Source organism: Cetorhinus maximus, chromosome 21, assembly GCF_964194155.1.
Source record: "Cetorhinus maximus chromosome 21, sCetMax3.hap1.1, whole genome shotgun sequence".
Lineage (NCBI taxonomy): Eukaryota > Metazoa > Chordata > Chondrichthyes > Lamniformes > Cetorhinidae > Cetorhinus > Cetorhinus maximus.
This window is the reverse complement of record NC_135899.1, coordinates 57,617,767-57,643,695: the sequence shown is the minus strand read 5'-3', so window position 1 is coordinate 57,643,695 and position 25,929 is coordinate 57,617,767. Positions and strand designations below refer to the sequence as shown.

General features: G+C 42.0%; 1 protein-coding gene across 1 annotated transcript in view; it reads right to left on the bottom strand.

The window, feature by feature from the left end:
* The window catches only part of LOC144695894 (angiopoietin-2-like), a 249,384-nt gene that overhangs the window by 211,088 nt on the left and 12,367 nt on the right, over positions 1 to 25,929 (bottom strand). Inside the window, exon 2 of the mRNA XM_078566970.1 lies at positions 18,378 to 19,284. Coding sequence (XP_078423096.1) covers positions 18,378 to 18,677 — 300 coding nt within the window. The 5' untranslated portion in view covers positions 18,678 to 19,284. The remainder of the gene's footprint in view (positions 1 to 18,377; positions 19,285 to 25,929) is intronic.

Below are 25,929 nucleotides of genomic sequence, written 5' to 3'. Positions count from 1 at the left end.
CATGTGCTTTAGGCCCCCTCTTTTTTCCATATTCTTTCATGAAATGTAGGTATCCCTGGCAAGGCCAGCATTTATTGCCCATTCCCAATTGCCCTTCAGAAGGTATTAGTGAGTCGCGCTGCAGTCCATGTGGTGTAGGTACACCCACAGTGCTGTTAGGGAGCTCCAGGATTGTGACCCAATGACAGTGAAGGAACAGAGATATATTTCCAAGTCAAGATTGTGAGTGGCTTAGAGGGGAACTTCCAGGAGGTGGTGTTCTCATGTGCCTGCTGCTCTTGTCCTTCTAGGTGGCAGAGGTCACAGGTTTAGAAGGTGCTATTGAAGGAGCCTTGGTGATTTGCTGCAGATACTGCATCTTGACAGCATGGGGATCCATACCTCTCTTGTATTTACTGCGATCTCAAAAGTTGATGCCAATTATCTCTCCACTTCAAACTCAAAGGCAACGACATCCAAGAGAAAATAGTTAGCATTTGATGTTGAAGTGGTGTCATGTGGCCATAAACCGACATCCAGCCAAGAAAAAAACTAATGGGACCTAATATTGCTCAGTCCAAGTACCAATAGCTATCCATACTTTCGAGTATAGCAAAAGGGCAAATTAACAGCACAAACCAATTTACTTCTCTCAAACATTCAATCATTTAGGACGTGTATTCCAAATGTGAACTCTATTTACAACAGCCTTGGCTGACTCATTTGTTGGTTATTACTCATTTACTGCTCCATGGTTTTCAAAATGCTTGGTTGTGTTGTTAACATTCTTGCCTCTCAGTCAGGAAGATGTTGGTCCAAGCTTCACTCTGGAATTTCAGCAAATTATCTAGGCTGATATATGATTGCAGAACTGAAGAAATGCAACCTTGTTAGAGGTACCAACCTTCAGATGAAACATCAGACCAAGGCCAACCTTTTATAGTTCAGGTGAGCATAAAGGATCTCAAGGAACTAGAGGAGAGTGTATTCTGAATACTTGGGCCAAAATTTCTCCCTCAACCAACATCGCATTCAAAGGATCATCCTCCGCCATTTCCGCCAACTCCAGCATGATGCCACCACCAAACACATCTTCCCTTCACCCCCCCTGGCGGCATTCTGTAGGGATCGTTCCCTCCGGGACACCCTGGTCCACTCCTCCATCACCCCCTACTCCTCAACCCCCACCTATGGCACCTCCCCATGCCCACGCAGAAGATGCAACACCTGCCCCTTCACTTCCTCTCTCCTCACCGTCCAAGGGCCCAAACACTCCTTTCAAGTGAAGCAGCATTTCACTTGCATTTCCCCTAACTTAGTCTACTGCATTCGTTGCTCCCAATGCGGTCTCCTCTACATTGGAGAGACCAAACGCAAACTGGGCGACCGCTTTGCAGAACACCTGCGGTCTGTCCGCAAGAAAGACCCAAACCTCCCTGTCGCTTGCCATTTTAACACTCCACCCTGTTCTCTTGCCCACATGTCTGTCCTTGGCTTGCTGCATTGTTCCAGTGAAGCCCAACGCAAACTGGAGGAACAGCACCTCATCTTCCGACTAGGCACTTTACAGCCTTCCGGGCTGAATATTGAATTCAACAACTTTAGATCTTAAACTCCCCCTCCCCCCATCCCCACCCTGTTTCTCCCCCCTCCCTTTTTTTTCAATAATTTATATAGATTCTTCTTTTCCCACCTATTTCCATTATTTTTAAATCTAAAATTAAAACTTTGTTAGTCTTTCCACCCCACCCCCACTAGAGCTGTACCTTGAGTATCCTGCCTTCCATTCTTAATTAGCACTTTTCTTAGATAATATCACCACCTTCAACACCTCTTTGATCCTTTTGTCTGTGACATCTTTTGATTATCTGCTCCTATCACTGCTTGCTTATCTCCACAATCACCACACCCTCAACTTCTCTCTCCCCCCGCCCCCCCCACCTTAGACCAGCTTATATTTCACCTTTCTCCTAACTATACTCAGTTCTGCTGAAGGGTCATGAGGACTCGAAACGTTAACTGATTTCTTCTCCACCGATGCTGCCAGACCTGCTGAGTTTTTCCAGGTAATTCTGTTTTTGTTCAACAGAAACAGGCTACTTGTTTCTTTATAATTTGTGTGCAGAATGGATGCTGTGATGGCTCATAACTACAGTTATTGCACTTCAAAGTCACTCATTTTGAGGTGTTTTGGGGAGATACGAATATACACTTTTTTTTCCACAGAGGGTGTTCTAAGAGCCCATATCGATGTGATCTTGGCTCTTTTGGTATAAAAATTAGCCCTGCTGTACAATGAGGTATTGTCTGGCCCTCATGTGCTGTGCATATTACATATAATTTACAGCAGATAAATAGGCTTTTTGTCCCAACTGGTCTATGAGTTCACAGAAGCCTCCTACTTCATCTAACCCTATCAACATACCTATTACTTTTATCCTCATGTACTTATCTAGTTTCCCCTTAAATGCATCTATGCTGTTCATCTGTGAGATGCTAAATTTCATATTCTAACCACTCTCTGGGAAAAGGAGTTTATCCTGAATTTTGTATTGGATTTATTAGTGATCATCTTATATTTATGATCCCTAGTTTTGGACTAGTATTAAGAAGTCATGAGCAATATGTCAAATCAGAAGTCATGGCACAGCATAAATTTGAAACTATTTTATAAAGTGCTGCTACAGAATAGCTGAGTTTATCATAAAATTATATCATAAAAAAGTGCGAGAGAAGGAGAGAGAAAAACAGAGTGGCAGAGACTGAACCTGAGAGGCTGCCCCTTCATTCTACCTTCTCACAACCCAACACCGTCATTGAGCTTTGAACAAAGCATAGTCATGTACAACAAAAACAAAGCCTCACATTGAATTACATCCTGTAACATCCAGCTATTTGTTAAAGTATATCCTATCGTTTTAAACGATGATTCATTTTTGTTTCTTCAAACTGTTAACCAGCTAATACATTGGCATGGTTACATGCTAGTCATGTGCCAATTTAGCTGAAAGGTTAATGACATGAGAATGTAACATTCAAGTCGATGATATATGGCATTACATTACACGTATGACCTTCCTGGCCTGTCAGAAACTACTTTGTACAAAATGTGAGCAATCTTTACTTAAACCTCCCCTCCCCAAGTTCAAAATATGGACTAAATAGAATACAGATGAAAACAATCAGCAGAATAGCTGTATTTTGTAAGTGTATAGCTCACCTCTTATCCTGCAGCTATTCCAGATATGCTTTGACAAAAGGGCTGTGACCAAAGGACGAGGAAAATAGCAGTAAACTTTTGGGGGACCACTGCCTCCACATTGCTGAATCTATATTGTTTCACTATGGCCTGTGTATAGTTTCAGTGACATCTGTGTATCATCTACTGAAGCACCTCAGCTGTCTGAATGCTGGTACTTGACCTCAGATTTTTCATTCTTAGTTCAAGTTTTTTCCAGTAGTTGTCTTCTGTGCCATTTGAAGTATCTGTATATCCTGTTGTGTATTAAATTGAATCATATCTCCCATTAACGTTATGGGTGAGTTGTGTCTGTTTTTTATGAGTGAAGTCATCAATGTCTCAAAAAAACAATATTTTTGTATGCACTTATGTATATTTAAGCATGTCTCACTTTATGAGCATCCAAATCTTGGTGCCTGTGTGTGAAGAGTATCACTTTTTAATGCATTAATTATCACCATGTAGTCATCATTGGAAGGGCGGTGTGTATTGTCCATCCCTAGTTGCCATTGAGAAGGTGGTGTTGAGCCTTCTTCTTGAATATTCAGTTAATGTGGTGAAGGAGCTCCCACATTGTGTTAGGTAGGATTTTGACCCAGTAACAATGAAGGAACAGCGATTAGCTTAATTTGGGATGGTGTGTGACTTGGATGGGAACTCAGAGATGATGCAATTCCCTGGCACCTGCTGCTATTGTGCTTCTGGATGGCAGAAGGCATGGATTTGGGAAGGGGCTGCCGAAGAATCACTGGTGAGTTGCTGCATTGTATCTTGTAGATGGTCGACAGTGCAGCCACTACATGTCAATGGTGGAGGGAAGGAAGGTTTAGGTTAGCGAATGAGTTGCTGATCGAACAGATTGCTTTGTCCTAGAGGATGTTTAGTTTATTCAGAGCTGTTGCATTCAGGGAAATGAGTGTATTCCATCACACCTTGACTTATACTTTGTAGGTAGAGGAGCAACTGTGGGTGCACATATATATAAACATTTGTGTGTAGGTGTCTGTATAAGTGGTGGTCTTGTGGAGCAGTGCGTAGCACCCTTGCTCCTGAGACAGAAGCTCTAGGTTCGAGTCCCACCTCTGGACTTGATGGCCAAGGAAGGTGCATTCATAGTGTGGCCAAAAAGGTTGAGTATCAATTGGCAAATCCTTCCAACACACACCACTGGCTGGTGATGAGAGCAGGAGAGATTCCTGATCAGCCATGCATTGGAAATAAAGTTGGAGCATCTACCAAGAATAAAGTGAAATTGGAGAAGTCCTGAATTACACTTACAAGACATGGAGGTTGGGGGTTTGGGAGGTGGGGAGGGGATACCTGCAATTGAGAAGCCCCTCACTCTGTGGAGCTTTAACTCCAGAGGGTGCCTCAGATGTCATGGATTGGTTCAATCTCCAGTCGAACAGGGGGCTGGTCACTGATGGTCACAGCAGCAGGTAAGTCCACAACATGAACAGGGGTGGCAGTCAACAACTCTGGACTACAACATGCATGTAAAAGTGGATGTTGCCAAGCAACTCAGACACCCTGACTGAACTGTAAAACACAGCAGACTAGATCAATGTATTGCCATACAGCTTTAAGTACTTTTAAAAAAAAAAATCATGAAACACCAATAATTGCTAGCTTCATAAAGGACTTAAGAGCAAATATTATCCAAACAGATGTTGCACACATATAGGGCTGAATTTCAGCTTTAAAAAGTGCGTGGGTTTGGGGCAGGTACATGAAAATCTGTTCCCCTACTCAAAACCTCCTCCAATCTCTGGCTTTAACTGAGGTGAGAAGATGAGGACGTGACTAACTCAATCCAAGGAGGCAGTTTGGAACTTTAAATATGATGGTGAAGTGGTGAGCCTCATGGTGCAGCTTTTGAAATTCATCTGCTGTTATCTGGGTTTCGTGAGCATCAGGGAACCCGACAGCTTCATCGATGTGAGAACTTGGTGGATTTAGGAGGTAATTGCCTTCACACTTATCTCCTGGATCCAGGTACCTGCATGAGGAGCCTCCATGATCATCCCACCCCAACAATCTTCCTCACAACAAGGCCTCGATCACCTCAATCACCATTAGGCTCTGATTCACACCCCCCCCACCAGTTTACTGGCACCCCAATTCGTGTCTTGGACTTACTTGATGCTGTGACCATCAGTGACCAGCTCCCTGTTCAACTGGAGAATGAACCAATCCATGACATCTGAGACACCCTCTGGAGTTAAAGCTCCACAGAGTGAGGGGTATTCCCAATTGTAGGTATCCCTTGCTCACCTCCCACCCACCCCCCCCCCAACCTCCATGTCTTGTAAATGTAATTCAGGCCTTCTCCAATTTCACTTTTTTCTTGGTGATGTGAGAAACTGAATTTAAGGGATTCCATCATCATTTTGAAATGACACCAAAGGCTCAATTTTATGCTAGGGATGGGGTCCCTGTCCCCTGGTATAAATATCAGCGGTGAGCTCGCCTCCACTTGGCTGGCTCACCTTGTAGTAAATTTACAGTTTTCAGGGCGTCAATTGGGTCAAGAAGGGCCTTCCACCCCCACTGGGGAGGAAGTTCCACCTCTGAGAGCTTCCGGCCAATCAAATGACTGGGAGTGGTGGGACTGCTGGCAGTCCCCTGAAAAAGAGGTGCTGATGGGGCCCGGCAAAGGGAAGACTAGGGTCTCGCTGCAGCCAGCCTGGCAGGCTCCGGAGAGGGGGATGGGGGGCCAAGATTGTCAGGGTGAGGGGAAATGCAGGGAGGGGAGACTGGGAATAACTTGGGTGAGGCCTCCAATGGGAACAGGGGTCCAGAAAGGAGGTGCCTCCCACATACACAGCCAGGTTTCACCTGGAGGGCTGGACGCTTAGCAAGGGGCCTGCCCTGTCGCTGGTAGAATCACATTAGTTGGCAACTTAAGGGCTTCAATTGGCCCACAGTTGAATGGGCCACCCAGCACCCCCCCCCTCCACTGGTAAAATTTCAGCATCGGTGGTCACTGTTGTGGCGTCCAATATTAAAGACCCCTCCGATCCTCCCAGCCTGCCATCCTCCCCTAGCGATCCATAAAATTCCATCCCAACTATTATTTTCAAGCTTAAAGAGAAAGTTCAGTCTCCATTTTGAAACACTGAGTTATTATTGCTTCAAGCCCATGGGTACAATCAAAGACAAGATTACAGTTGCTCAGATGATGGATTCCCAAGCCTGACACAGAAGAAAAATCTGCTTCAATCTACTGCCACCAGACAGAAGGACTTGAAGTCAACTCATTCCAAAGAGATCCTGATGAATGGACATTTGAATGAAGGTCTGAAGTACTGTGAACTCTGGTAGTGGTGGGGGAATGGGTGAGTGGGAGGCTTGCTTCTCCCCTTAATGCTTCCAAGAGATGGGCAAAGCAAAAACTAGAGTCAAACAAAACAAGTCAGTTTGAATCAAGGGTTGCACACTGACCTCTTCAGTCAAAACATTACAAATTCAGACCCCACTGAACAGAATTTTGGATACACTTCAGTGCAGCACTGAGGGAGTGCTGCATTGTCTGAAGTGCCATTTTTTAGATAAGGTGTTTGGCCATGGCCTGTTTTTGTTGACATAAAAGATCCTGTGGCTCTATTTCTCCTGCTGATCCACAAATAATCCACCAAAACAGGTTAATTTATTGTTTATCATCATTCTTTGGGTTCGAAACAACATAACAGCAGTGACTAAACATCAGAGTAATTCTTTGACTGTAAAACATGTTGGGATATGCTTAGAGGATATATAAATGTAAGTTCTCTTTTTCATAAATAAAAAGGACAAAATGTTAAGATAACATGTCCATCCTAGTAAAATGACATGATTATTACTTTATAGCCTGGTTAATAAAATGCAAAGGAATACATTTCTTAAGAAAACGCTTCACAAAAATTGCACAAAATGAATGGATAATGAATCTGCTGCCTGTACTATGCCAACAACTGAATTAATAATCATGGGACTGGCTTTGAGGTAATAGAACCTTTAACATAAAGTTTCTTAAAAGAGGATGGACATCAAGCAGGAATTGGTATGGTTGAGGGGGATTTTGAAGGTGGGTAAATGGCAGGGGTTAGGGCCAAAGTGCAAGGAAATGGTGATGGATGACTCTGCCACTGACAGTGCAGAGGAGGGAAGGGGGAATCTGGATTTTTTTCTGCCAGAAGGTTGTAGATGGTGAGTTGTGTGATTTTTATCTGTGATTCTCAGAAAACAATATATTGAAAAAATATGAACTCACTTTGCTGTAGTCGGCTTGTTAAAAACAAAGGAGAAAAACCTAGCACATTTGACAAATGCTGGAGGAATTTCACCCTCGGGTGGCTTTCCACCTCATCAGCTGTTTACTTTAGCAGGGTAACTGTTGTCGAGTAAAGGGATTTGAATATTGCCAGAAATCTTCTGTGTCAAGCAAAGCCTTGCTTAAGAAGCAGAGGGGGCTGGATTTTACATGCCCCCACTGGGCTTGTTTCCAGCAAGGGGCACATAAAATAGGGCAGGTGCCCAGCCCATCGCCTTCCCACCCACCCCTGAGCTCACCACCATAACATGGTAGGTTGTGAGTGCTGAAATTTGCAGCATGTGTAATTAAATAATTAAGGGTCAATTGAGCTTATTAATAAGCCAATTGACCATGATAATATGCTCCCCACCCCATTAGCATGGTTGGCTTGGGCAGGCGGGCGGCAGTGGGCAGCCCATTTTTTATAAAAAATTTTTAAAGAGCGGGAAGGAAGATGGGTACTATCTTCAGGGGGTGCCCTTTGCGTATCTGTGGCAGCCTCCTAAGATAGTAACCCTGCCTTTCTTCCTACCCACCTGCTCTCCAAAATCTACCCCCCCCCGACTCCCTCACATACCCTCCCTAAGCTAGCCAAACACTCTCCGCCCAATACCCTGGATTTACCTCACTCTGGGGTCCTTTGGGCCTTCTTCTTGGAACTAGTTGCAGTTCTTGCAGTTCCCACTACTGAGCTCTTGGTGGTGCCAGGACTGCTGGAGCTGTCGGCCAATCAGATTGAACTCGTACCTGACTTTTTTCATGGTTTGCCAGTAATCTGAATTGTGAGCACCTTTACTCTACTTTTGTCTTGATGATCATCCAGGACCCCAAACTTGACCATCAGTGAAAGTAAGTGAGCAATAGGTGAGCCCTTCCTCGCAGGGTAAGAGCTGAGATCAAAAGATGTGCTATTCTCAGGCGCATATTGGTAGCTAATTATAGATGGCTATGGGAGAGACTTCAGAGGATATTTTCTAGAAGTAGCAGCTAAGAAGAATTCCAGTTCTGTGGAGGGACCAGAGCAACTAGGATTGTCCTCCTTAGAGCAGAGAAGAACACTGGGAGATTTAATATGTTCAAAATTATGAGAGATTTTGATAAATAGGAGGGTGGGAGGGTTGGTAACCAGAATTAAGGTAACTCCCTAAAGAGCCAGAGGTGCGGTGAAGAGAAATTTCTTTATGCAGTGTGTTGTTGTGATCTGAAATGCATTGCCTGTAAGAGTGGTGGGTATACATGCAATATAACCTTCAACAGGGAATTGGATATCTAGTTGCAAAGGAAAATTTTGCACGGCTATGAGGAAAGAGAGGGGGAGTGGGACTAATTGGTTAATTGTTTCAAAGAGTGGGCACGGACATGAAGGGTTTAATAACCTCCTTCATTCTGCATAATTCTATAATTCTGTTGCCTGGCTGCTTGCTTGGGGACAGCATAAAAAATGGGGTGATAAGGATATAGTAAGCAAGTTGTACAGATATCAAAGGAGAGAGATCAGTTCATGTAATGCTGCAATGCTGACTTAACTCAATTCCATGGAGTCAGGCAAAGTTGTGGACTGCTACTTGCGTGGTCCATGTGGAATTCTTCAATGATGTCAGTGAAAACACAACTGGGCCGTGTAGATCCCGCGGTGCTTCCTGCCCCGAGGGGATTGAGGTAAGTTTGCATAATTCTGCTAGAAGTAGTGTTGCGTGAACAAATATTGTCCCCCAAGATTTAATAATATGAGAGAAAACCATTCTGTATCATGACTAACTGGTAAAGAACAATTAGCGGGACGGGTCATTTTGATCAGAGCTTGTTGATAAATCTGAGGAATATCTCTGATGAAAAGAACAATCATACACAACATCTAATTGACGCTTTTGATAAGAAAAGCTAAAAATGATAGAAGCACTGCAGGAAAGCAGATAGAGCTTCCAGCAGGGGAAAGAAAAGCATGTTTTTATGAGTCAGATGGATTCTCTTCCAGTTATTCTCTAGGTCACAAACTTGTCCTCTATTCCTCATGATTTAAGATTGAATTACAGCTCTAAAAGCTCTGCTACGCTTTGTAACTATGATTTTATATGAACTCCCCCTCAAGTGATTATTTTTGGAACAGGAGACTAAATATCCTAGATATTCTAAGCCTCCTTTAAATCGCTTAGGACCATTTTATGTTGATATGCTCAGATATCAGATTGAACACATGGTAGTGTTGCTAACTTAGAAAGTTTAAGAACGCAGGGACAAAATATTCTCTGTGACCAGCTTATAAGTATAAGTAAAGCAATACTTCATATCATGTCTTGCACCTTCTGAGATTTCAGTTGTTCTGACAGGTTTTTGCAGCAAAAAAAAAACTATTAAGAGAGATTTATAATGCTGTTGCTTGTGGCAACAAAGTTCTCCAGTGGTAAGTTCTGGGGTTGACAGAGGTGAAATGTTCCAAGTTAGTGCAGCAATTAAGGGTTTGAAACCAATTACAGGTTTAACTTCTTGAGGTTATATTTGCTGATCATTATCTCTGCATCAGTAAGTGATTGTTGTATTTCTTCTTAATCCATATTATCTGAATTACAGATGAAGAGTTTCCTTGATGAATGTTTCACCGATGAATCATATCATTGATTGCTTCCAAGATTCATAACACAGTTCATTTGTTCATCAATAATCTTCCAGTTCTGTAAACCTCAACTTTTTCAATACAGTATTCAAAAAAGTTGCATTATTGAGTAATTATTAAAGGTGGAAGACTTAGCACATTAATGCAGAGGCCCTACACCACAGAATCATAAGATGCAGATTCATACCAACAAACATGCTCAAATGATAAATGATATCCATATCTTGCACTAACCCATCCAGGAGAGGAAAGGAATGGCAGAAGTGAAGACCTTCCCCACAGTGAGGGGAATAGAATAGAAAGTCGGGGTGGTGACATAGCCCCGAACATAAAGGTGACAAAATTTTTCAGGTCATTTGATTGTAGCAGCCACACACTTGATGGTGTTTTCCAGCTTGATCCTGCTACAGTTTGAGAGGTTATCAGGTGGACACTGTACTTGAATGGTGGGCACAAGCATTAGCACAGATGCATCTGCCTGCATGACCATCAAAAACTCTAGTTCCTGTCTGCCATATTGGGAGTTGCTCAAGATCCCACCTTTCCCCAACTCCACCAATGTACTAATCTGTTCCTTAGAGCAAGAGAGCCAATCCATCCAAAGTTTTGAAAATTTGAAAGTCTTGAGGTTGTTGGGCTGGGTGGTTGGCACGGCAGGAGTTGGGAGTGGGGTGGTGACAGCGGTGGGCGCACAGTCTAGGATGCTTCCTTAGAGTTCTCATATGCCCTTGTGGTAGTCTGTACATCTCCCTTTAGTTGACATATCATAGGCATGCTACTTCCCAAATAAGTCCCAGATACCAATAAATCTGAGGAGGGACTACCCCTCACTCCATTCCCTGGTCAACATTTACCCAGTAGGGACCGAACAGATGTTTGACCCCATACAAAGGAATCTTCTCAAGAGTCAGCCTCTACCATCTTCCTAGGGGGTTCTGCCATTTAACTGCAAGAAATATGGTGAGAATCTGGCAGAACACCAATTGAATTTCAGGGAGAACGTGTTTCCCAATGCTCTTCCATGACTGTGAAAGGCACATAGGTCACAAGAGCCACTGGCACATACTAAGGTTACAAAGGTCCTGTTCACAAGTAAAAGAACTCATCACTCTATGGTCATCATTGTAAACTGAAGCTTTAAATGATTCCACAGTTACAAGCAGAGTACAGAACATCAAGTAGTATGAGCAGCAAGTTTAAGGTTACATGGGGCTAATCAAGGCAATTGATGCCCATAGAGCTTATTTGAGACACACTGTATATTCAGTAAAGAACCAGATCAAACAGAGATTTTAAATCTCAACATACTAGAGAGATGAACTTTGAAGCATTGCTGTCTCCAGCCATAAACAATCAAGTGGCTGAGATAAACTGGTCTCCACCTTCTCAAACATTGTTCCAGATTATTCATTTTACATTAACTATGCTTCTCCGTTCGCTAACAGTTGGCACCAACTAAACAAACTCAGAATGTATTAACATAAATGTTGCAATGTTTAAATGAATACATGATGCAGTGGATTCTAACAGTAGTATGCCCAGCATGCACCAGAAGAAGTCAGGGTCATTCCTTACTTTCTAACAAAATTTACAAAGGATCCAAAGTCCACCTGGATTCCTCAGTGCATCATTGTATTATGTACGCTTCTCCCCCTATCTGGTTAGGGTTGCCAACCCTCTTGGATTTGTTGGGGTCTACTGGAATCGGCATCTATTTCCTAGCGACCATTGAAAGCAATCTGGGCGATTTAAGAGGTGCAAAATGTTAATGGATATGCTGTGCATGAGTGGCTCAGGTTGGCAGGCAGCTGAAACTTTTGCTGATAGCTGCTGGATGTTTGCAGAATGCCAGTTCTCCTTCCGGCAAAGATGGCGGGCTCGAGAGCTGAATTGAGGCTGCCACTGTTGCTTTCAGATGCAGTGCTTCTGAAATGGAAGAAGTACAGATGGGGAGCCCTGTGCCTTGGGGTTAGTTCTCACCAAAATGTTGCATGCTCCTGGGTGGAGTGCGAAGCAGAACTGGGGCTCAGCCTGAAATATAGTGAGAGCCTGGGCTTCAGGGAGTGGGGAAGCCCTAGGCTCTGCTGCCTCTCAACCTGACTGTGAGACCAGGAGTCTAGGGTAGGGGCAGTTGAAGGTAGGAGGTCATGTAACATCTCACAGAATTTATCCAGCCGGAGATGGCAACCCTATATCTGGTACATCAGATTGAGATGAGAAAAGGAAAGCTCAACTGGTCTTAATCTTACTGATTTGCAATGTATCTGAAGTACTTGTGAAGAGGAATTTGCTGAACATACTTCCCTAACTATCAAAAAAAATCTACGTTTTTTTGAGAGATCTAGGTGAATGAGCAATGCCCACTGTGTAAGTTTTAAAAATATAACACAATAGATAAGCACAAAAATTATAGAATGGCAAGCTTTATTGTGGTAGGAATGGAAGTCTGAGAGGAGTTCCACAGTTTGAAGTAATGTGTCATTAAGGCTTTATTGTTATTTGTAGAAATGGTATACAATTTGTAACTTGTACAGAAATGAAGCATGTAATGTGGCATTTGTACCACTCACCTGATGGTTTATTCACTTACAAGTACATTGAAAAATAGGAACAGACATAGGCCAGTCAGCCCTCGGGACAGTTCTACCCATTCAATTGGATCGGTACCTCACTGTGGAATAATCCAAGGTAGGGGAACAGTGGGGGAATGGCAGGAAGCTGGTTACTCTAGCACATGCCAGCTAGACTTGGTGGACAGGGGGACCCAGCTGCTTTGTGGAGTTTTATATAATATATCATTGTGCACCCATAGGCATAAAAAAATGAAGAAAGCTAAAGATAATCAAACAAAAATCACTGAATTCTTTGGTTTTGTCAAGGTTTGATTGGTTCATAGTATCACCTAATTATCATGGACCAATGAGCAATGTTTGTGGCTTATTACAATGGCCAGGCTTTTACTGCCCCTCCAGAGTGTGTCTCCCTATCCTGCCCAAAAGCAGATGCAGCAAGCCATTTAAATTTCCTTTTAGTTCGGCAGGGCCATAATATTGCTCAGGGTGGGAGGGACCTTAACATCCTGGCCAATATTATACTCACGCTAACCTATTATATTTAAATGACATAAACCACTGATTTGTGTAAAAACACATATTTCTTACGCTATATAAATGCATATGTACATGAGCACACAAACTCCAGTAGATCTCTCATGGCATTTGTTTTCAGGTAGTCTGGGGAATGCAGCATTGTTGTGATAGACTGTTGCTAACAAGGCCTGCCCATTTAAAGCCACTGGTCAAGTATCTCTTCTGGAAATATCTATATAGAGGGCAGAGATAGATAATTGTAGCTGGTTATAAACCCTAAAAGACAGCAAGTAATTGGAAATTCTTGCCTCCAGATCAATAAATGACTTTTAATTTGCTTTTGTAGTGTCAGTGTGACTCTGAAGTGTGACATTTGAAACATATAATATTCACAGGGGTTCACAGTATAGGTACTAAGAACTTGGAATGAAGAGCTTAGAACTAGGAGCCTTAGAGCTGGATTTTCCCATCCCGATGCGGGGCTGAAGTGCATCAAGTGGGATTTAAAAATGGAAGCTTGAACCCAAATCCAGCATTCTTGCACCCAATTCAGTGGAAGATAAAGAGGTGGGTCATGAGCCAGCATGCTGATGTCCCAACATTATCGACTCTATTGCGGAAGTGGGAATTTCAGACCACCTGCAATTTCCATGGAGTCAGGCCAGCTTTGGAAGGTGGTGTATTTCATAATAGCACATGGATGTTGTGAATCGTGGGGGAGCCATGCATGGAGTTGGAAACTGTATGGAACGTAAGTGCAAAAGGTGTTTCCTATGTCACATGTCATAATTAAATACTGTAGCATAAGTCAGTTTTTTAAATACAGTAAGTGAGGATAGGCCTTTTGAAAAGGTAAATGACCATTAAATAATGTGATAGTCAAATTGTCACTTCTGACATCTGTGAAGCTGTCAAAGTAATGAACTGCATTGTGAAAGTGGAAAACTCTTAAGATGCATTATAGTACATTATCCACTGGATAATAGATGCATTGTACAATAATGAAATTCAGATTTGATTGTGTGAAATACCCTCCTTGCCTTCTTGTTTTCCTTGAAATTCAGCTCAGCTATCTACGTGACTTTTTCAAAACTTTGAAATCTGACTGAGCTCTCAACATCTTTCAAGTTCAGCTTAACCATCTGTTTGGTTGTTGCAAAGCTTTGACAGATGGCTGAGCTTCTGGCTGCCTTCAAACAGTTTAATGTATTCAGCTCAGGAGGCTTTGTTGAGACAGTTGTTCAATAGAATGCCATCACAGATGCTTGTCTGAATTCCAAACTCACTAATGGATCCTGCGTAGCAGGGGTTATTGACACAGCTGTCAAGGAGCATGCAAACTTGGTTATTTTGACAGATGAACTATTAAGAGGAATATACTTTTTAAGGGGATATCTGAGTACAATTTGTTTATATTATGAATTTCTCAAAGATCTCAAATATTATTGTAGGGCTCATGAGCTCTGTTTATAGTGGATACTGACTGTGTGGATTAAGGGATGAGATTGGGTAAGGGGTTATGGGGGTGAGAGGAAGTAAGGGGTTAAGGAGCATGGGGGCATATGGATCATAGGGGTGTTAAGGGGTGTGTCGAGGTCAAAGGGATGGGTAGGTGGTGAGGGAGGTAGAGGTGTGGGTTTGAGGGCCTCACATTCATCTGCAGATCCAGGCCAATGTCTCAGTGAACAGAGACAGGCCTTTTAACCCTGATTCCTAGGTGATTCTTTACCCCGGAACACTATGAATGTTCAGTCGTTGAGTACAGTCAAGACTAAGATCAATAGATTTTTGGATTCTTAAGGAGCAGGAAAGTGAAGCTGAGGTAGCATGTCAGCCACAATCTTGGTGGAGCAAGCTTGAGGGTCACTGTGGCCTATTCCATGGTGGTGTAGTGGTAATGTCACTGGGCTAGTAATTCAGAGGCCCAGGCTAATGCCCTGGGAACATGGGCTTAAATCCCAGCATGGCAGCTGGTGGAATTTAAATTTAATTAATAAATCTGGAATTGAAAGCTAATCTCAGTAATGGTGACAATGAAACTACCATCGATTGTCATAAAAACCTATCTGGTTCACTAATGGGAAGGAAATCTGCCATCCTTACCTGGTTTGGCCTACACGTGACTCCAGACCCACAGCAATGTGGTTGACTCTTAATTGTCCTCTGAAATGGCTGAGCAAGCCACTCAGTTTAAGGGCAATTGGGGATGGTCAATGAATGCTGGCCTTGCCAGTGATGCCCACATCCCATGAAAGAATAAAGAAAAATTTGGATTGTGACAGGCACAAAGTTTATGAAAACTGAATAAATATTTTGGCATTTACATTGAATTTTTTGTTCAATAGGATTTCATCTGAAGATATTTGTGAACTCAATAAATGCTGGATTATACTTTTGACATGCAGGAGAGATCATAAAACAATCCAAAATTGGGACATATATATTACACATGGGTATTAAAATATATTTAAACTTGATCCTAAAATTCATAGCCCAATTTTGGATGGATGGTTCACTGTTTGAATTAAATGGGGTCTCCCATTCAAGACAATGGATGAGAAGGATTTTTTTCTCTCAGAGGGTAGTGAATCTTTGGAACTCCTTTCCACACAAGGCAGTGGAAGCAGAGTCTTTTGAATGCTTTCAAGGCAGAGGTAGATAGATTCTTGATAAACAATTTTGTGAAAGGCTACCGGAGCTTGGCGGGACGTTACAGTCAGATCAACCATGATCTTATTGAATGGCAGTGCAGGCTCAAAGGGCTGAGTGGCCTACTCCTGTCCCTAGTTCGTATGTTCAAAGTGGTATGGTTAACTTTACATATAATAAGCACCAGCTTACTACGCTAAATACTTATATTTCCACTGTATGCTGCTGTTTTTTTGAGATGAGGCTTAATATATTTTCATTGTATCTGAGGCTGCCCGTCAAACATATCATTTAATCAAGTTAGACCAACTGTTTCTTCTGTTTTTGAGATCCCTTCAAAAAGCCCGTTCTGCTGAAATGCAAGTAGGCTGCAGCTATTTTCTTGCCCACACATGGGACTGTCAATCACTTGGTATTCCATTGTTCACACTTCAACCTGTCAATCACTCGGTGCCTGACTACTCCCGCTTTGCTCCTCAAAGTCTCAATCAATAAGTAACAACCTCCATGCACCCAGCTGCCATTCCTCTCTCATTAGACACAAAAGCAGAAAATGCTGGAAGCGTTCAGCAGGTCAGCCAGCATCTGTAATGAGAAAAAAAGGTTAATATTTCAGGTTAGAGCTTCCATCAGAGTTTGTCAGAGTTCAGATGAAGGTCTCCACCCAAAACATTAACCTGTATTTTCTCTTTACAGACACTGGCAGCCTTGCTGTGTGCTTCCGGCATTCTTCTTGCACCAGCTTTTTATCAATTTTTTGTTTTTATTTCACATTTCCAGAATTACATCTTTTATTTTTTAGGCTCTTTAAATGTAAATGTCCCAAAATTAAATGACAATTCTGGTTACAGGCAATGTTGAAAGCAGGTATTATACTGAAGTTGTATTACCATAGAGGTACAATCGATTCACATTGCATATTCAAGAATGCCCATTATAACTCCATATATTATGCTTGTCCATCCTATATAGCAAGGTGCCACACCTCAAACAGTAATTGGCAGATTCATGTTTTCTTCTTTTTAGAGAGATAACAGATTTGGCTGATGAAGAAGGAAGAAAAGAGTTTCCAACAAAACTTGACTTTAATCCAAATTAGACATTCTGCGACTTCCTTTAGGCAACTTTTTGATCTCTAAATCGATACATTACCCATTAGACAAAACATCCTAAAGTGATCTCTGTTTATAACTGCAGAATAATTGCTACTTTCTGGGGTGACTTGTTACCTCTTCTTGATCTAAAGTGCTTTTCCCCTTAATTCCCTTAAATATGATGAAACAAATCACAATGCCTTGCTCTTCTATGAGACAACACACCATTTATTTCCCAGGTGTACCATATAAGCAGTCCCATGGAGACCTGATGTGTCAAGTATCCAACAGGAATAGCCTTACTCCATAAATGTATCGAAGTGGCCAGTGTCTGGCAGGCAGCCATACACTTGAGTGAGAAACAGCTTCCTCCCAACTCCTGGAAGCCGATTAGCGAAATATAAATATAAAAACTCAATTGACCTGGGACCTGAATACTTTTAAACACCCTTCCATCCGTCGTCTTCCCTCATACTATTTTCCTCTAACTTAAGTAAACAGACTCACAGAATAAAGAATAATTAGCCAAGGAACAAAAAGGTCTGATAATGTATAATGGGATACATGGCATTTTTTGGTAACCAATTGAGAAATGTGCAGTTGTAATACTGTAGTCAGTCATCCTCTTGTTTTGACACTATCCCACATCAAGGACCCTGAGTGCTCTGACAGGCAACATGTGCAATGATTGCAGCAACAACCACAAAACCATGTCCAAAATCAAATTTTAAAAAAACACACATAAAAAGAAAATATCAGTTATTTCGAGCAATGAGATAAGCATAAAGCTTCCGTGTAACCGGTATCAATCCCTCCAGCATCACCTACACAACTTACGACATTGTCTAATTCTTTTGACTAAATTACCACCTGGCAATTACTTCCAGTCACTTACTGATACCAACATTATAATTTCTAGAACTTAAAATATCAAGAAGCTTTAAACTTGTCAGTCTTAATACACTTCAGAACAAGCAGAGTTCTTCATATTGGAGACATGTTTGACCTTTCAAACTTTGTTTCATTTGATGTAGCAGATGCTTTTCTCATAAATGCAACATTTTTCATAAAGTTTTTTAAGCAATTCAAACAAAAGTTTTCACTTAATGTATTGCAGCAGCCTCACTGTCACAATGCTATTTTCTGAATGGACTATTTTTGCTTTATATTTATGTCTAAAGCATTGTTTCAAATTCTACAGCACTGTTTTAGTGCATTTATTCATAGCTCTTTAGCATCCATACATAATCAGTCCACCTACACAGAAACTCAAAATATTTTGAAAATGACTCACAACACCAGAGTGCCTAAATTTAAATGTTGCTGCATTGGTACATGGTTTTGGATGAGCATATGGCTAAGGCAAGTCTACAAAATTGTCCTGTGACATAAGAACGGTGTTAGCAACAATGGTTCTTACCTTTTGCAGCCACTGTGTGTTGTTTTCCAAGATGCCTTCGAGTTGCTGCAGCCGCTTTCGGGACCAGTTGGGCTCCACTGGTGGAGGAGCATCTCTCTGGAGTGAGTTGGACATGTGGTAATCTGGGGAAGGTTGGCAGTTCTCGATCTCTGGAAGGAGAAATGTATAGCTGCACGGTCCATGCTGAATGCGATGGTGGCGCTTATCTAAACTGTCTGTGGCTTTATTGTAGGAGCTGTACCCTGACATAGCCAGGAAAATACAAACACAACTCGCAAATGACAAGTAGCTTGATAGCATTCTGATGGTTTCCAACTGCAACTGAGCTTTTCGTAAAACTATGTATGTGCAGGGTAAAAAAAAAAAGCTTCTAAACGTTAACCAACTTCTCTTCTTTCTCTGATTCTTTGACTATTCAATTGCTTGGTCATACATTCGGAAAAAGAGTTACTGCTTCTCCTGACGGGTTGTTCTGACAGTTCACTGGCTTTATGTAATGTTGCCAAGAGTTTGTTTTCCTTCTGTGACTCAATGATAAGGCTCAGTATTGCTTCCTATGTCTCACAGCCCACGTTGCACTGACAAATGCAGGAAATGTTCAGTTGCTCCTGATGGCAAGGTCTCTCTCCCACTTTGAGTTGGACTGAAGCCCATGCATGGAAGGAGATATTTGGTGTAAGAAGGTTATGAGTCAGTGGCTCTATCTCGCCATCTGATTTGACCACAAGAATGCGTGATTAGCACACGGTCTGCTCCGTTCAGTTGCTTTCGTCAGTGTTTGACAGTTTATCTTAGTGCACCATTCTGATAACAAGGGATGTTTTACATCATTGTCCAGCCCACACTATTTTCAGACACGAGGCTGTAAATCAACTCGTCAGTGAAATTCTGGACAAACTTCCATCACCTTTAGAAGAAAAAAGTGTGCAAAGTTTATTTTCAGTAAACCTCTGCGTCTTGTATGCCCGATAAGATATATTACTAAAATTCTTTAAGTTTTACAATTTCTCCTAAAATCCATTTCAAGATAATCATTTAACCCTATCAGCCTGAATAGGTTCGTTGTGCGTAATAGACTCCCAAAAAAAAAAATTGGGTTTTCTTACAAACAGCCACAAATAATAATGCTTGCAAGAGCAAAAGGCTTAACCTGACATTTCCTCAAGGGATGTCAATGACCATTTGCAGCTTGGAAACAACTTCTTGTTTTTTCTTCCAATTTTCTCCCCAACTCCTCCACCTCATATTTAAATAATGTTCCAATAACTCAGCCACCCATCCACTAGTATTCTCCATAAATAAACATAGAAAAATGTTGGCAGAGGTTGGAAAGGATGCCAGCTGAAGTAAATTCTGTCTTTCCTCAACACCCCTACCTGCAGAAGTCACTGGGACATGATAAGGAGCTGGGTCCCTGACTGTTATTTTGCCTTCCTAGACCTCCAGTTCAGCAACTGAGACAGCCACTTCAACACTGACCACAGATCAAAATTAAGGTCACCTAAAGTGTGCATGATTCAATACTACACTTACAAATGCATGAAAGGAGCACATAATCCAGGTTGGCACTCTAGTGCAGCATTGAGGGAGCACAGCACTGTCAGAGGTGCCATCTTTCCAAAGTAAGCTGAGGCCCTGTCTTCCCTGTCATGTAAAAGATCGCATGGCACCAGTGGAAGAAGAGTAGCAGATTTCTCCCTGGCATCCTAGTCAATATTCCCTCGACTACCATCACTGAAAACAGTTAATCGGGTCATTATCTCATCGTTGTCAGTGGGACCATGCTTTGCACATATTGGCTGTTGCTTTTCCTACATTACAAGAATGACTATTATTATCAAGTACTTTACTGAATGTAAAGTGCTTTGGAATGTTATGAAGTTGTGAAAAATGCTTTCTTCTTTATTTTATCATCAAACAAAACATTGATAAAATAGACAGATATGTTAGTTTAATGACTGATGCAGTTTGTTGACTTGCTAAAAATTGGACAAGAATAATAAAGCATGCAATAAACTGGTGGGAAGCTTAACTTCAAATCTTTTTGCCGAAGTACACATGGGAAAATAGATGGCTAAGACACTTAATTAAATATGCTGCAAAGCTGAAGTGCCGTCAATGTTCTTCACTGTCAGGCTTAGTTTCAATTACTGCCTCAAGTCTCTGTCAGAGACACCACTTTATTTTATACTAGCTGATCTTCCATGGTATTGCTTATAGCAAGCCACAGGATTGGTTGTGTTATAAGAGCAGAAGTGTTATATCATGTCACATCCAGTCTGCAGAAGTACAGCTGTGTCCCGTTAAGGCAATGAGGCTATAATTGTTGTAAAAGTAGAATAAACCCTTTCCTCCCTAAGATCTGAATGGCTTTATTTACTTTAAAGGTCGTTTTGCATTTTTGTAGTGTGATGGACCTAAAAGTCTAGGTCAACCCAGCATCTATTTTTAGGGTGCTACTTAAACTACTAGGGCCCCATAGGGTGGGCAGGAAGTGTGAGCACATTTCCGGCCTGTATTGCACCCGCCTGCAATATTGGGCAAAGATTTACAAGAGACAATCCCAATTTCTCACCCAGGCTCTGACTCCTGGCCCAGATCCCAATCTTCAATTATTAGACCCAAGGCTCTTATACCTTGGAAATCCTTGGAGCCACAATCATCTACTCTGTATTTTCTGAACTCCAATCCCCAAATAGACTTGGCAGCCACATATCCGAGGCCCGATTTTTTACTACGCTTTTCAGGGGGTCTGTTATGCTGCACAGGCTCGATTACAATGAGCTCCGAGACCTAATATCTTGGGGTCGTGGGCCTCACCATTCTGGTGCAGAAATATTCCCTATGGCAACCCAACCCACAACAGCACCCACTATCCCTGTGCCCAAATCATCTAAATTTCTGATATTATGTTTATCAGTGAAGTTCACTGAAGTAACTTGAAAGTGTTGCTTTTTGGCAGCAGTGTACTTAGGCTATGGGGGAATGAAATGCATTAATAACTTGCGTGCTAGCACAATACTGGAAAAAATGATACTGAATTTGAAAGTGCTCCTAATCATATGGTTCCTAATGTATTAATACCAGATTTAGTGTGTGGCAGCAGAATGAAATTGATATAATAAATGACCTGTAAAAAATGTTGTGAAATCTGTCTAAGATATATGATTATATAAGAACAATGGACAGGAAAAGACCAGTTGGTCCGTTGACTGTCCCATATAAGCATGTTGTGTCTTAGCATCATGGTTCCCAATGCTCCCCGTCCACTAGCAATTATGTAACTTTTTGAAATGGGGAAAAACACAGATAAAGAGAAAATTCTGGGCAAATTCAGGGAAGAAAATGCTATGGGAAATTCATCTGCAACCTTCCAAGGGAATCAAAATGATTAAAATCCAGAAAAGAACAATGGCTGTGAATCACATTGCACCAGTTTTTTGTACCCTGGAATTTCAGCCACAGTCAGGGAGTTGTCCAGCTGTCCTTTGAATGCTTGAACTGAATCTCCACTTATTACTTGAGCTGGCAACTTGAACCTGTGCGAAAAGAGAAAGGAAAAATCTTGCCATCTACCCTACACTTAGCTAAGTTATACACATGTCCCCCCCTTAAACCAGCTTATATTTCACCTCTCTTCTATTTTTACTTAGTTCTGTTGAAAGGTCATTCGGACTCGAAACGTTAACTGTGTTCCTCTCCGCAGATGCTGCCAGACCTGCTGAGTTTTTCCAGGTATTTTTGTTTCTGTTTCACATATCCACAGGTTCTCCTTAACATATTTAATTCATATAGTCTACCCACATGAACACAGTTTCATACCTTCATTATTCCGAGGACCACAACCCAATCTCCCCAGCATTTATGCTTTTCGAGAGTAAAGTTCTCAAAGGCCACTGTGGTCTAAGGCTATTTAAATTAGGTATCAATCAAGCCATTCTCCACTGAACATTTTCCAGGGCCTCTGTATCACCCACCAAGCAGGAAGATGAAAACTGGGCACAGTATTCTAGATGAGGCTTGACCAAGATCTTGGACATGGGTACTACAATGCGTCTTGTTTTATACAGTCTGCAAGACTTATGTTATCCACACATGGGGTAGCGCTAACCATTTCCCAGTGTTGAAGGGGTCAATTTCCAAGGTGTCACTTACGATATATTAAGCACAGCAGCCATTTCAGGCAGTTCAATGGGTTCGTCGATAAATTTGCACCTCGTTAATCCGCTGTATTTGCCAATTTACGTACTTATAGTCCTAATTGTATGCATACCCTTTAACTAATGCAATTGTGAAATGGGCCCTTTGTCATGATAATTAGATCCCAGCTGTGAATGAAACAAGTTCCAACAAGTTTTACCATCATCAAAGACAAGAACCAAATTCACAAAGAGAAAGAGAGGCAGAGATAGAGAGATACACACAATTGAAACACAGGCCATAGGACTCATAGGGTGCCATTTAATTCTGAACATCTGAACATTGTTTAATTTCAGCCTTAAAATAAATTCCATGGTTGTTGCTGCCATGAATACGTTAGCTCCTTCAGTTTGTTAAAACAGGGAGCTCAACTGTACAGAGGCTCCGTCTGGTTGATAGCAAGAGCTGGAAATACAGTGCCAATTGTAGAGGCAACACACTCTAGCCAAATTGACAAAGCCATTTCTTAGAGGAACAAATTGAGGAGGCTTAAAGTTGGTACACAGTACAACTTATGATGGTCTATGTATTCAATCATTCTAGCAATACATCCTGATAGTCTATTTGCTTTTGCTAAAGCTTCATCTCACTGCTTGTGAACCTGTAAAACATCATGTGCTGTAACATCTAGATCTCTTTTCCACCAAACATTCTTTAATTTTGAACCCTGAATGATATACACATGCTTGGGTTGGCTCTAACCAAGGGCAAACAATGCATTTATCCACATTAAATGTCATCTGCCAGATGCCAAGTCCCATTCTGTTATCATAGCAAAATCAGATTGCTGCTATTTCCTTCACATTCAAGATCATAACGCAAGCACAAACCTTTGCATCATTTGTAAACTTGCACACAGTTCCTCCAAACCTTTAACCACATCATTATGGATAGTGAAGAGTAGGGGGTCTTAACACTAATCATCGTGGGATTCTACTGGTAATTGGTCTTCATCCAGAACAACTACTGTTACTAACAATCACCTGCCTACAAGAATACAATTAATACTTCATTTGATTCAGCTTTTGTCTTCCAGCCCCACAGGACTCTGCCTTTTAAAGTAACCTGGTGCGTGGTTGCTAGTCAGAGGTTTTTTTTGAAAATCCAAGCACAAAATGTTGATTGGGCTGCCTTCATTCAGCAACCTGCCTGAAAAAAACAAGTTAGCTCTTGGTTTGGGAGCGCAAACACGACCCAGGAGAAAATGCCCTGAGAATGGGATTTTCATTTGAGGGTGGCGGGGTTCTCTGGGAGTTGAGCCGAGTGACCTCAGAATGAGTGCAGAGGCTGCCAGGTGCAGAAGCTGGCTGGGCGGGAGTCCTGCCTCGGTGCACCGGCACTTTGTCAAAGATTTTCAAAAAAGCATTAAAGCAAAAAACAGCCCTCCAGCCCTCATGCCTCAGAACCCCTCACCCACCACCCCCACACTCCCCATGCCCCATTCATGCCAATCCACCTCATGCCCTCTACCCATCCTCATGGCCTCTCACACTCTCCATGCCATCGTGTGCTCCTTGACCCACCCACATGGCCCTTCATAACCCCTATGCCAACTCATGCCAACTAATGCCTCCTACCCACCAACCTTAGTCCTTATACCTACCATGCCAATTCACCCTGTATCCACATGGGCAGACCTCAGGAGCCATGCTCAGTTTAAAAATACAAAGTTCTAAGCACCTATTGCAGACTTTATAATTTTTTTAAATCACTCTCATTCATAAAAACTTAATCACTTTATTTACATTCCTTCAACTACATAACCCCTCATAAGAACAAACTTTTCATCCAATTGTTTAATCCCGTGTAAAAACAAGCATTCATAGACTGACTGCAAAGGGTCTACAACCACTTGGATCTGTCAATCAAACTGTGAAATGGAAGGCACCCACTATGACATCAGAAGGTTGTGAAATCAGTCATGCAGCACCAATCCAGTAATGACAACCCTCTAGCTTATGTCAATAACCAGAGTGAAATAGAAAGCAATCATTTTTAACACTCCACACAGTTTTTTCAAAGATTAAAGGATAGGAGTTTTAAATGCTTTGACTGCTTGACAGTTGCTTTTGAGAGATGCTTTTGACACTTTTGACAGTTCCTTGTGACAACTTGCTTGATAGTCCCAATGAGTTTATGCACTTTTTATGCACTTTCATGTCCACTTTTAACAATCCAAAAGCACACCTGACCTCCCCAAAGGTGTCATGGGACTATATCCAAAGGGGTACCCTAACTCTCGAAAAGGGTACCCCACCTCTCCAAAGGACTCCGCCGAGTTTAGACCTGCTCCTACCAGATAAAATCTCCACACATCATGTTTCCCAATCCTGGTTAATGAAAATCAGACATGCCTGGAGGCAGCTGCTGTTTTATTTGGGAAGCTACCTCCGTGAAACGCTCATGCGCAAATCCCGACCCTGGCCCATTCTCACCCAGTGAAAATGGTATATTTTAGCCATATTTCAGCCTCTTCTGCCGTTTTTACAATGACAAAGAGGCTCTCTATTGTGAAAATTCAGGCCATAGTCTTTTTTTCAAGGACTCATGTTCAGAGTTTTTTTTATTATCCCCTCTCTCTCCATGTGATCATACAGACTATTTTATTAAAAGTGAAAAGCTAGGAACAGTGGAGGTCCAAAGAGATTTTTGGGCCCATGTACACAGATCATGAAAATATGGTAGTCAGGTACAAGAAATAATGAAAAAGACGAATGAAATGTTAGCCTTTATAACTCAGGGGCAAGAATATTGAGGAAAACAGGTTGTGCTAAAGTTATACAAGGCCCTACTTAAATGATATCTGGAGTATTGTGTGCAACTGTTTTCACAATATCTTAGAAAGGATATATTGGCCTCAGAAGGAGTGCAACACTGATTCATCAGAAAGTTATCAGGGCAATGGCCGCAGCAACTTATATTTATACAGCACCTTTAACATAATGAAATGTCCCAAGGTGTTTCACAGAGCATTGTAAAGCAAAATATGTCACCATCTCAGCCAGGCAGGTACCAGCGCAGATACCAGCACCTCGGTGGGGATAAGATCATTGGCTAGTGTCCCGAGGCATAGTGGTGAGGGCACTTCACACTCGCTTGAGGCGCAGGCAGAGACAGAGAGTGCCCAGGGTGCCAGCAGTCGGAGGACTGCAGGGGACCAGGAACATGCTCAGTCATTGGCTGATGATGTGCCTCTGGAGTCGTCCCTGAGGCAGCAGATGCTGGAAGTCCAGCAGGGTGTGCGGGAGGATCTGGCGGAGATACATGAGGGAAAGCCTGCCATGGTCTCCATGATGGAGGAGTCCATGTGGAGCATCAGCAATGCAATGACCCTCATGGCTGAGCGCACTGC